General features: G+C 44.0%; 1 protein-coding gene across 1 annotated transcript in view; it reads right to left on the reverse strand.

Moving 5' to 3' along the window:
• Positions 1-12,011, reverse strand: part of MCF2L2 (MCF.2 cell line derived transforming sequence-like 2) — a 232,463-nt gene that overhangs the window by 110,831 nt on the left and 109,621 nt on the right. The window contains exons 8-10 of the mRNA XM_041002575.1: positions 11,868-11,992; positions 11,182-11,296; positions 10,612-10,731 (exon numbers count right to left, since the gene is read on the reverse strand). Of these exons, the coding sequence (XP_040858509.1) occupies positions 10,612-10,731; positions 11,182-11,296; positions 11,868-11,992 (360 nt within the window). The remainder of the gene's footprint in view (positions 1-10,611; positions 10,732-11,181; positions 11,297-11,867; positions 11,993-12,011) is intronic.

The raw sequence follows: 12,011 nt of genomic DNA on the forward strand, positions 1-12,011 counted from the left end.
TGAAATCCATCAGTGAACAGACATCTGTCTTCCTATGTTTGCTGTAGCACTATTCACACAAACCAGAAAATGGAAACAACTTAAGCAGTCATCGACTGATTAATAAAAAGAAAATGTAGTATCTATACATACAGAATATTATTCAGCCACATAAAGAATACATTCTTGGCATTTGTCACAATCTGAATGGAATTGGAGGTCATGTTAAGTGAAATAAGACAAGCACAGAGACAAATGTATTATTTCACTCAAAGAAGGAGTTACAAAAAGCCATTGATCTCATGGAAGTTACAAAAGCGTAATGGTGGAAGGGAGGAGGAAGTGGAAGGATTGATCAGGAAAGGATGTTCGAGGACTACAGATGATAACTAGGTATAAATAAAAAGTCTGCAGCCTGTTTGATGATAGGAAAAAGATAAGTTTAGTTTATTGTACATTTCCCTATTAAAAAAAGTAGGAGATTGGACTTTTGAATGTTTTCACTGTGAAGAAATGTTAAATGCTTGAAAGGATAAATATATTTACCCTGATGGCATTATATACATATGAAATATCACACAATATCCCATAAATGTGCACAACTTGTATATCTACTACATTCTTTTTTATTGGAAAGGCAGATTTACAAAGAGGAGAGACAAAAAGACCTTCCAACTACTGGTTCACTCCCCAAGTGGCCACAATGGTGGGAGCTGAATTGATCTGAAGCCAGGAACCTCTTCCAGGTTTCCCACGTGGGTGCAGGGTCCCAAGGTTTTGGGCCATCCTCTACCACTTTCCCGGGCCATAAGCAGAGAGCTGGATGGGAAGTGGAGCAGCTAGCACATAAACCAGCACCCATACGGGATCCTGGCACTTTTATGGTGAAGATTTAGTCATTGAGCCATTTGGACTGGGCTCTGTCTAATACATTTTTTAAAAATATTTATTTATTTTTTTATTACAAAGTTACATATACAGAGAGGAGGAGAGATGATTCACTCCCCAAGTGACCACAATGGCCGGTGCTGCGCCGATCCGAAGCCAGGAACCAGGAACCTCTTCCACGTCTCCCACAAGGGTGCAGGATCTCTATGCTCTGGGCCGTCCTCAACTGTTTTCCAAGGCCACAAGCAGGAAGCTGGATGGGAAGTGGAGCTGCTGGGATTAGAACCGGTGCCCATATGGGATCCCAGTGCGTTCAAGGTAAGGACTTTAGCCGCTAGGCCATGCCGCCAGGCCCTGTCTAATACATTTTTAAGAAGTTTATTTTAGGGACTGCAGCTGTGGTACAGCATGTAAAATTGCAGTCTGTGGTGCCAGCATTCCATAGTAGAGCTCTAGTTCAAGTCCCAGGTGCTCCATTTCCCATCCAGCTCCCTGCTGATGTGCTTGAGAAAACAACAGAAGGTGTTCCAAATGCTTGGGCCCTTTGTCACCCAGGCAGGCTACCAGACAGAGTTCCATTTGGATTTCTGGCTTTGGTCCCAGGCTGTTGCAGCCATCTGGAGACTGAGCCAGTGGACAGAAGATTTTCTTTCTCTCTACAATTCTACCTTTTAAATAAATAAATAAACCTTTAAAGAAATTTATTTAAAGCAACATGCTTCTTTAAACCCCCTTCTCAAGGCCCACAAAGTCCCTGTGTGCTCTGCCGTGAGGTCAGTAGGCATTTCCCACCTCTTTCTGCATCAGCTGTCTCCTAGTCATATGTGCCATGCTTTTCTGTTCCTCAGCACACATACACTCCTTCATCCACTAGATATTAATCTCTAATGGTCCTGGGTGTTGTGCATTCTCCCGTAAACAAAGCAGACAAAAATCTCGGCCCTTGTGAAGCACAGCAAGAATGTAGAGGATCCAGTGTCTTAGGTGGTGACAGATGAGACAAAATGTTAAAGGAGGGAGAGTGGGGGGCACCATTTTCAACAGCAGGTTGCTATTCTAAATTGGGTGAGAAGGTGAGGGTTTCCTGTGAGGCTGCCACCTGAGCTGTACCCAGTGGGCCTGAGACAGCTGTCCCTGGGAAAGGCCACTGGCATAGCTTTCCAATGAATTCTGACCATTCTCCACTAACAGCAGGTTGCCATGCCCAGACTGCTGTGCAAACACCTGCTCTCCTGAGAGGCTGAGATTTGGCTATGTACCAGGCAAAGGCTGCCAACCTGACTAGTTCCCAGCCCATTTCCAACTCTGGGCAATGAACCTCTGCTGTGCTTCCTTGGCAGACAGCCCTCCCATGTGCAATCACAACCCATCGAGGGTAGAAGGAAGCGTGACCTGTGTAGCCCCACCAGGAAGGGACTCTTGAAGTGATGTCTGGCTGCCTCCAGACTTCACCCCACATCCTAGGCCCTTGGCTGATATTTTCTCATTGTAACAGATCATAGCTCTGAGCACGACTCTAAGCCTGATCTTTAGAGTCCTCCCAGCAAACTCTCAAATCTGCAAATATTCTCAGGAATCATTGCCACATGAGCTAACACACCCAAAGGGAAGAATAAGCTAGGCAGTACTTGACCACAAGATCATGGCGAGTTTGGCAGGTTTAGGTAGTAGCAAAAAGGCAGGTGTGGCTGGCACAGAGGGAGTAAGCAGGAAGGGAGCAGAGGTTGTAGTCACACAACAAAAAGGGCAATGGGAGCCGGGCTGCTGGGCTGCCTGACTGCCAGGGAAACACTTGGGCTTCTCCTCCTTGGTCTATAGGAAGGCCATGGAGGGTTCTGAAGACAGGGCCACCCTCATATTTTTGAAAGGCTTGTTCCAAACATGATGTCATCAACAGCAGTACAAGAAGTAAAGCAGGGAGACTGTCAAGAAATGAATCCTAATCCAAGTGAGAGATGTGACTAAACAGGGCTGGGGACCAAACAAGCCCCTCCACAGACCCCTGTCCGAAACTTCTAGGGTTGCTTCCTCCCCAGACCTCCCCTGACTAAAATAGTCAAAGTCACTCCACCCACTAATCCACTAACTCAGGGTTCACAATTCTGGTTTTAATTTACTAATTTGAAACAGAGAGAGTCAGAGAGAGATCTCCTATCTGCACTTTAACTCTAAAATGCTCACATCAGCCAGTACTGGGCCAGGCTGAAGTAAGGAGTCTGGAACTCAATCACAAGTCTTCTGTGTGGGTGGCAAGAACCCAGGCACTCAAGTTGCCACCTGCTGCCTCACAGGGTGTACATCTCAGATTCAGAAGCCGAGGAGCCAGGACTTTAACCTGGCATTGTGATATGTTTTGTAAGCATTCCAAACAGTGTTGTTCCTCAGTTTCCAATGTCTATCCATGGTGTTTTTTTTTTACAGCCCATATCTCTATCTCAGGGGTGGGGAACATTCAGTTCACAGGCCCTGCCAAGGCAAACACAGGCAGGACTCAAAATATAGTAAGTCTACAGGAGGCTGTTTTAAGGTGATAATTTTGTATGGCTCATGAATAATGCTATAAATATTCAAATGGTCCCTGGCAGAAACAAAGCTTCCCCACCCCTGCTATATCTGGAGGCCACCTTCTTTATGTGTGAGTCTTCCCTCTTCCACTGACTCACATCAAAAAATATATAAAATATAAGCTGCAGGAGTACATTTAATAGGCAGCCAAAAAGCGTGATCAGCAAAATAAATGGATGAGCCCAAGAGTAGTGATCTGCTTGACTGGAGTTGTGTGCAGTAACACTGACTTTGAACCAACACCTAAGACTCCCAAACTCTAGAGGGTCCCTGAGAGCAGAGAGCCCCAGCACCCTGCCCACCACATGGGCATGTTTGCCTAGTGCATCATTTCTCAGTAACAGAGTCAGGACTGCTCTAAGTAAAAACAACCTGCCCCTTCCTTAGCTTGCACTGGGTTATGGTTTCCACCATTTCACTCCTTGTCATTCACGAGGCTCTGTGGAAGTCATATCCTGCATAACACCTCTGCTGTTCTCACCCTGTCTCCACCTACTCCAAACCCTGACTGCTCAAGCCTTCATGCCTCCTGCTGGGGACAGTTATTCTCCTCACATGCCTTCAAGCTCTCCTCAGACTCATGCTCTGAACAGCTGGCAGGGCAGCAATGCCAAAATAAGGTATTAGTGCACCTGCAGCACTCCACAGCTCCAAGTGTTTTCCCATCCTGCCCTGCACTTTAAACTCCAAAACAATGCACACACAGGGCTTTTCATTACCCAGTTCATTCCTCAGCATACCTCTCACTTACTCTCCCTCCTCCACTTTAATTCCATTCTCTGCTGCAACCATCCTCATGATCCATGGGTCACTCCCCAAATATTAAGGCCTCTACACCACCAGGCTTTCTCCACCTGCTTCCCACACTTCTCTGTTTCCAATCCTTATCTTATCCCACAGTATCAACACTTCTCTGAGGCAAATTCTATCTAACTTCAGAGTTTGCATTCTCTGGGAAGCTTTCTCAGACTCCACCACTTTATTTGGATGGTCCCCTTTCTGTCTCCCTCACAGCACTGCTCCTCGGGTAATCATAACATTATGATTACTATGTGCAGCCTCCATCATGCCATGGACAAAGACCAGCTATGATGCAACTTAAAACAGGACAGGGCACATTGTAGGTACTTAAGAGCAAATTAATAGCATTTCCAAAGCAAAAACGATTCATAATTTGGGAATAAAGTGACAGAAACCAAGTAGTGCCCAATTGTACCTGATATACTTCTTCTCAACAGCAAAATCCAAGATGTATGCTGGCCATGCACCTGAAGAAAAATTAGCACGCCAGTTCCTTGGGGAGTAATATTTTATTGCTCTATTCCTGCTACAACATCAGAACTTAAGCCTAGTGCTTGGCATGGCAGAAGACAGATAAATATTTGCAGAATGGATGAAAAGTAAAGGAGAGATTTTTACTAGGTGGCTCAGCTCCTGCAGCCTGAACCCAGGAAGTGCATAGAATTTACTCCATTATCTCTGTAATATCAATAACAAGAGTTCATATTGACTGAAAGCTTACTTCAATGTCAGTCACAGTTCTGAATGCTTTACATAAATTATTTTTTGCACTCCTTACAACAATTTGCAATGGGTACCATTTTATACAAGAGAAGGAGAGGCACAATGACCCAAGTAGGAAAGGGTCACACTTCACATTCAGGCAGTTTGGCTCTAGAATCTGCTTCTACCAATGCATGAAGAGACAAAGAATGGCTGTACTTCACACCTCAACCTTGAGACTTCCTTTGATTACTCAAACTTGCCTAACTTTAGTCAAATACAGAAACATGAAAACTTGACAAGGAAGTCTCTAGTGACTTTATACCAGTTTCATTGTCTCATTCGGTAAGAACTATACAGAGTTTTCTAGATCCAAGGAATTTCATCACAGTATATGTCCAAAGTGTCCTGTGGAGGGTCCAGCCTGCCCTTCATATGGCACATGACATCTCTTTTAAACATCTGAAACATTAGAACACAGCCATGAGTAATTGGTCCAGATGAGACCGGGAGCAAGATCCATAAAGGTAACTTAGGGGATATCCTGATTCCACCGCAGCAAACGTCCAAGTACTGACTACCACCAATGTTCCAGGCAAGACCTAACCTTGCATCTAACTCTTTGAATTGTCACAGGGAGACAGGAAGTATTGTCTACTTTATAGGCTAAGACGGTATGTTCAGAAAGGCTTTAAAAACTTGACCAGGGTCATGCATCTGGTAGTTGTTAGAGCAAACATTTGAATCCAACTCTGACTCCAAAAATGTGTGTTCTTTTCACCTTCCAGCCCACTTGACCTACTGACACAGTTGTGGATAATGACTACATAGCCATAAATAACAAAGCATCTCTGGTACCTACCAAAAGACTGTACAGTAAAACATTTAATATCACTTTGTTTTTCTAACTCTCCTGTTCAAGATAAACAATCAACAAAACCTCCAAAGCGAAAAAAGAAACACTGAAAAAGAAGTGGCTGAAATCTGGTGCCTTAAACACCAGCCTTTCTGGTTTCTTTCAGACACTGAGAATTCCAGAAAGCTCCACAGACAGGTTACAACATGTAGCCGAGAAATCTTCATATAGCTCATCTTTCCTGTAGACTCTACTGCTTGGCAAATTAATGAGGAAAGGGGTCTCTGTTAAGAAAAAGATGGTGAGACAGAGGATCATAGTACCATACTATGGAATCCAGAATAACCCTGCAGATAATACCATAAGAACAGAAGGTGTGTTTGAGGAGCTGAGCCAAATGAAACATGAAAAGCAGGAAGTCAGTGGATGTTGAGACTGCATGATGGACAGCTGTGAGTTTATTGTTATTAACTATCTGTTTTATGCTTGTGTTTGAAAATTTCAGACAGATGCACACAAAGCCACAACCTTCCAGCCAAGTGACATTCCTTAGGATGTGAATTGCCTGGGTTGTTTTGCTTCTTTGGACTTAGTAACCTTGGAAAGACAGGTCAGCCTTGGGGGAGAGATCATAGATGATAGAGGCTGGTTTCGTCTATCCTGTCCTAGTCTGTTCCCTGAGTACCCATTACCAAAGATCTCAGAAGGCCTCACAGTCAAAACCCAGCAGCAAATTCTGCTTTGATAGAAGACAGTAGTTGAAATAATTTCTCTTGGAATCAGAAAGGATTAGTCACAAGATTCCTAGAACCTCAAACCAGTATCAGATAAGAGAACAGGCTAGATAAGTAAGCAACAGAAGTTTGGTTAATAAGTCGCCTCAAAGGTTACATTTAAAGATGATCTCAAGGCAGAGAATAAGGAAGCTGGCAATGATTGCAAACCAGTGAGAGTGCATTGGGAGGAAAGCAGAGTGATGAGCAAGAACAAAGCCCAGACATGATGTTTCGTGGATTTTAGCCAGAAACAGAAAGACCACCACCGGATACTTCACAGGACAAATGAAAGAACAATGCCTCCTAGCAATGTGACAGAGGCCATACTGGAAAACCTTCCAGTAATGACAAAGCAGCCTCTCTGGGTTTACCAAAGGCAGAGGCATCAGCACATTGCATCTCTTGAAAGCATATTTTAAAACAACAAACAAACAAATGCAAGATAAATCAGGCACATAACATGTAAAAATCAGTCTTGTTAGGCTCCACAGGTCATCAGTGGGTTCACTTCGTAGTTCAGGAATTCTGTCCATGAAAAATGAGTCACAAGTTCACAAGGATTGTCCCATGACCCTAGTTTCACCCTTAGCTCAGGTCAGTAATTTTCTTTTTTAAAAAGATGTGTTTATTTTTATTGGAAAGGCAGAGTTACAGAGAGAAAGAGAAACAGAAAGATCTTCCATCCACTGGTTCACTCTCCAAATGGTCACAATGACTAAAGCTTAGCCAATCTAAAGCCAGAAGCTTCTTCCATGTCTCCCACAAGGATACAGGGTCTCAAGGACTTGAGCCATCCTCTCTTGCTTTCCCAGGCCATAAGTAGGAACTGGATTGGAAGTGGAGCAGATGGGATGTGAACCGGTGCCCTCATGGAATCCCAACACTTGTGGAGGTGAAGGGGTAGGGAGGTTAGCCAGGTGAGCCTTCATAGTGGGCCCTGATCAGTAATTTTAAAGCATGCATCAAGAATCTCAAGTCCAAGAATGGACAGAAGACAGAATTTAAGGTAGTTACACAAACTCATCAAACAAAACCCAAAGTACCCTCCAAGAACCTTCAGTTCCACTGAGAATAAAATCTAAACCCGCACCAAAGATCTTAGGGCCCAAAGTGGTCACCTGACTCCTGGCCACCTGTTCCACATTATTGCCTCCTATCTTGCTGAGCTTCAGCAACATTCTTTGATTTCACCAACCTAACCCCCATCTCAAGACCTTTGAGCTTGCTGCTTCTTTGGCCTTGGTGCAAATCCCCAACTCTGCCTGGCCACAAAGATCTCAGATGAAAGGTCACCTGCCCAGGGAAGTCTTTCCTTACCACTTCAGCTAAAGCAACACATCCAGTTACTTTCTAACCTCTCTCTTGGTTTTCTTATTATAAGAGGGACAAAGAGAAAGAGACAAAGGAACAAAGAGGGAGAGACTGAGCAAGAGAACACACTTCCTTCTGCTGGCTCCTTTCTCCAGTGCCTGGAAAAGTGAAGATTGGGCCCGACCAGAGCTTGGGGCCAGCAATTACATCCAAAACCCAAAGCCTTAAGCCATGACCACTGCTTTCCAGGGTCTACAGTAGCAGAAAGCTGGAGTTAGCAACTGGAGTTAAGTATTGAATCCAGTTACTTCAAAGTTGGATATGGGTACATTAACCACCAGGCCAAATGCTCGCTCAATAATCTTGGTTTTTCTTTGTATCACTTTTCAACATTCCATATTTTTTTTAAGATTTATTCATTTTCATTACAAAGTCAGATATACAGACAGGAGGAGAGACAGAGAGGAAGATCTCCCATCCGATGATTCACTTCCCAAGTGAGACACAACGGCCGGTGTTGCGCTGATCTGAAGCCAGGAACCAGAAACCTCTTCCAGGTCTCCCACACAGGTGCAGGGTCCCAAAGCTTTGGGCCATCCTCCACTGCTTTCCCAGGCCACAAGCAGGAAGCTGGATGGGAAGCGGGGCTGCCGGGATTAGAACCGGTGCCCATATAGGATCCCAGCAGGTTCAAGGCAAGGACTTTAGCCACTAGGCCACGCCGCCAGGCCCATTTCCATATTATTTTTTATTAGCTTGTTTTTTAATTAACTTGCTACCCAAATAATGTAGGCTCCATAAGAGCAGGGATTACCACTATACTCACAGAACCTAGAACCAGGAATATTTGTTGATAAATGAATGTCCAATTGGAGGGCCCTTTTCGACTGCTTTCTCAGGCTACAAGAGAGCTGGATGGGAAGCGGGGCGCCGGGATTAGAACCAGCACCCATATGGGATCCCAGCACATGCAAGGCAAGGACTTTAGCAGGTAGGCCATGACACCAGGCCCTCAAATGATCACCTTTAATAGAAACATTACTCACCAGGATCATGATGTACACTGGGGGTTCTTGTGTGTCCAGCTCAGAATCTACAATAGACAGCTCTTTCAGTCAGTGAGGCCTTTAGAAAGGTAAATCTCTATGGGGCTGGCACTGTGGTGTAGCAGGTAGCCGCTGCTTTATGTTCTGGCTGCTCGATTTCCCATCCAGGTCTCAGCTAATGGCTTGGGAAAGCAACAGAAGATGGCCCAAGGACTTGAGAGTGCCCACATAGGAAACCCAGAAGAAGCTTCTGGCCCCTGGCTTCAGGCTTGCCTAACCCCAGCAGTTGCAAGCCACTGCAGGAGTGAACTTCTCTCCCTCGTTCTCTCTCTGTATAACTCTGCCTTTCAAGTAAGATACATTTAAAAATAAACACATAAAAACAAAGGTATGCCTCTAACTGTATGGCATGGTCAATCACCATGGGATCTTATTAAAACACATTTCTGCTTCTGAAGTACTGTCAGAGCTTCCACAAGTCTCTTTAGATTGTTCTTTTAGATTTTTTTTTTATTTGAAAGGCAGACTGTAGGTGACAGAGATACACAGACAGAAAGATAGACAGCGATCTCCCATCTGCTGATTCACTCCCCAAATGCTCACAATAGCTGAGGCCAAGAGCGCACAACTCAACTGTATTTCCCAGATGGATGGTGGGGACTTGAGCACTTGGAGCTATCACCTGCTGATTCCTAAGATGTGCATCAGCAGGAAGACAGGAACAGAGGTAGAGCCAAAACTGGCACTCAGCTACTCCAGTACAGGATGCAGGCACCCCAAGCAGCATCCTAACCACTGTGCCAAATGTCCACCTCTACACCTATGGTAAGTTCTCACACGGTATCTCTGCTGCTGGCCAGAGGCCCACACTTGGAGAAGCAAATTTCTAATACTACAAAATTATCTTTTGGGAAATATGTCTTAGGATTAGCTCAGAAAGGAAGTGCTAACCACAGGAACCTTAATACCCAAAGGACAAAAATAGATAACTTTATCTTTTTAAATGCAGAAAAGAATTTCCATGTAAAAAGAAAGACACGGTCTTCTTAAATTGTAATAAGCCAAAACTGTAAGGACTTACAATAGAATACTATGTGCCAATTTGTGGGCCAATCTGGAAAATGGTGTAATTCTCTTATGGGACTCATAAAACATATATTTAAATATTAAACTGTTATTTATAACTTCTGGAGCATGAGAGAAAAAAAAAAGCCTTGTTAATTTTGTGTAACAAGAGAACTAATGTGGACCAGCTTTCCTTAGTTAACACATTTTGTTCCAATTATAAGACATATCATGTGACATGATTTCTCCTTTTAAAGTATCCCACTGCCCTGACCTCCAACATTGGCCTCCAACTCTCGGCCTCAGGGCAGAGCTCTATCCTGAATGATGAGATTTGGAGGTCTGATCTTGTGAATGAGTTGCCCACTGAGACTTTCTCCAACTGGGCTAATGACCCCATGGGAGGGCAGGGCTACCTTGGAGTTCCAACCGAAGACCCAACCTTACCCAAATGCTAACAGTAGTCTGATACAGTTGTTAATATGGGTATCACCATGGGAGCCCGGGGTAGGGACCAATATGTGTAACTGGCTATTCCTGTATCCTTTGACAACCAGCCAATAACAATGCTTAGACATCCACAGCAACTGCCTTGCCAGCACACACACATCAGAAAACACACCTGGCCTTTTTCCTCCAGTTTTTTGTGTTCCTTAAGAAGTTGCTCCACATGCATCACACTCTCTCCAATGCATGTGAACTCTGCTTGTTCTTCCAGCAGATGATCAAGAGCAAGCTTCACCTGTAAGACACATTCAAAACATCCTAGATGTTAACCAGCAGCTGTTCAGCTGGAGGTACAGGTTGGCTAGGTGCTAGGAAAAAGATTCAAGCTTTGTATGTATTCACACAGTCATTTAGTAGTTCAGTTAACTTTCAGATTAAGCTAGAAGGTAAAGATGGAATATGAAAGCTTTATTCACCAGATTAGCCATAAAAAAAGAAAGACAAATCATCATTGCACACATGTCAACAGGCAGATGGAATTCAACAATAAAAAGTGTGTGTGTGTGTGTGTGTGTGTGTGTGTGGTGGTGGTGCCAGGGGAGAGGGGTCTGTGAAGAAGCAAGGCTGTAAACGAGGAGCAGAATGCTGAATTACAGAAAAGATCTCCTCCATAGCTAAATGGGAGGGAAAAAAACAGAAGTCAGCATACTGGGAAAGGAAGTGATATCACACAAGAAAATAGTACCTTGCAAAAATTGTGCTCAAAATGCTGTAGCTGTAGGCACTGATTAAGCTTCAGTTGATGATCGAACCAGAACTGACCAAAGGCTTTCTCTGTTTCATCCAATTGAACTAATAACCTTTTAAGAAAGGAAGAAGAAAGCAGCATTGCATTAGTATTCATTGTCCATATGAGCCTATATAAATTGTTTTCAGTCAGTGTTGCTAATTGCAGCAATCTCCATACGAAAGTTTGTGTCACCTGTGGCATCCATAGGGTTCTGCAAGTCCCCACACTTCCCAACTTCCCTTTAGGACACCTGCACTGCAGGCAGAAACCTAGCTTCAGATACAGCTGTTGGCTGACTCTACCTTTGTGCCTTCCTTAGTTCCCAGCTGAGACCACACACGTGTTTAAAGCATAGCACCAAGTCAAACCACTGTTTGGAAATAAAGCCCAATAAATGTGGTCTTCTTGACATGTTGGGATGGGAATCTGTCCTAAGAGGAGGGCACAGAATTCTCGTAAGGAGATCTCTGTCTGTAGATGCCAGATGGACATGCTCTTTTCCCTCTGCTGTCTTTAATGCTATTCTTCCTTGGCCTCACCAACAACCAGTAGATAGCTGTTCTCATCTGTCTTTGGTTGTATGAAAGTATTGCAGTCTATGGCTCTCTCCTGAATAGACAGACTCCATTGCACTCACTCACCTTTCCATGGTAGCTACATTCTCAAGTTCACTGGGATTGAGTTTACTGGTGAAGTGTTTCATTGCTGGCTCTTGGATGCAGGACAACAATGTGGCTCCTTGCTTTCCAAGCAATTTCAACTCATCCTATGGAAAGAAAAGCATA

The sequence above is a fragment of the Ochotona curzoniae genome, unplaced genomic scaffold (genome assembly GCF_017591425.1).
Source record: "Ochotona curzoniae isolate NIBS_2020 unplaced genomic scaffold, NIBS_Ocur_1.0 scaffold_2587, whole genome shotgun sequence".
Classification (NCBI taxonomy): domain Eukaryota; kingdom Metazoa; phylum Chordata; class Mammalia; order Lagomorpha; family Ochotonidae; genus Ochotona; species Ochotona curzoniae.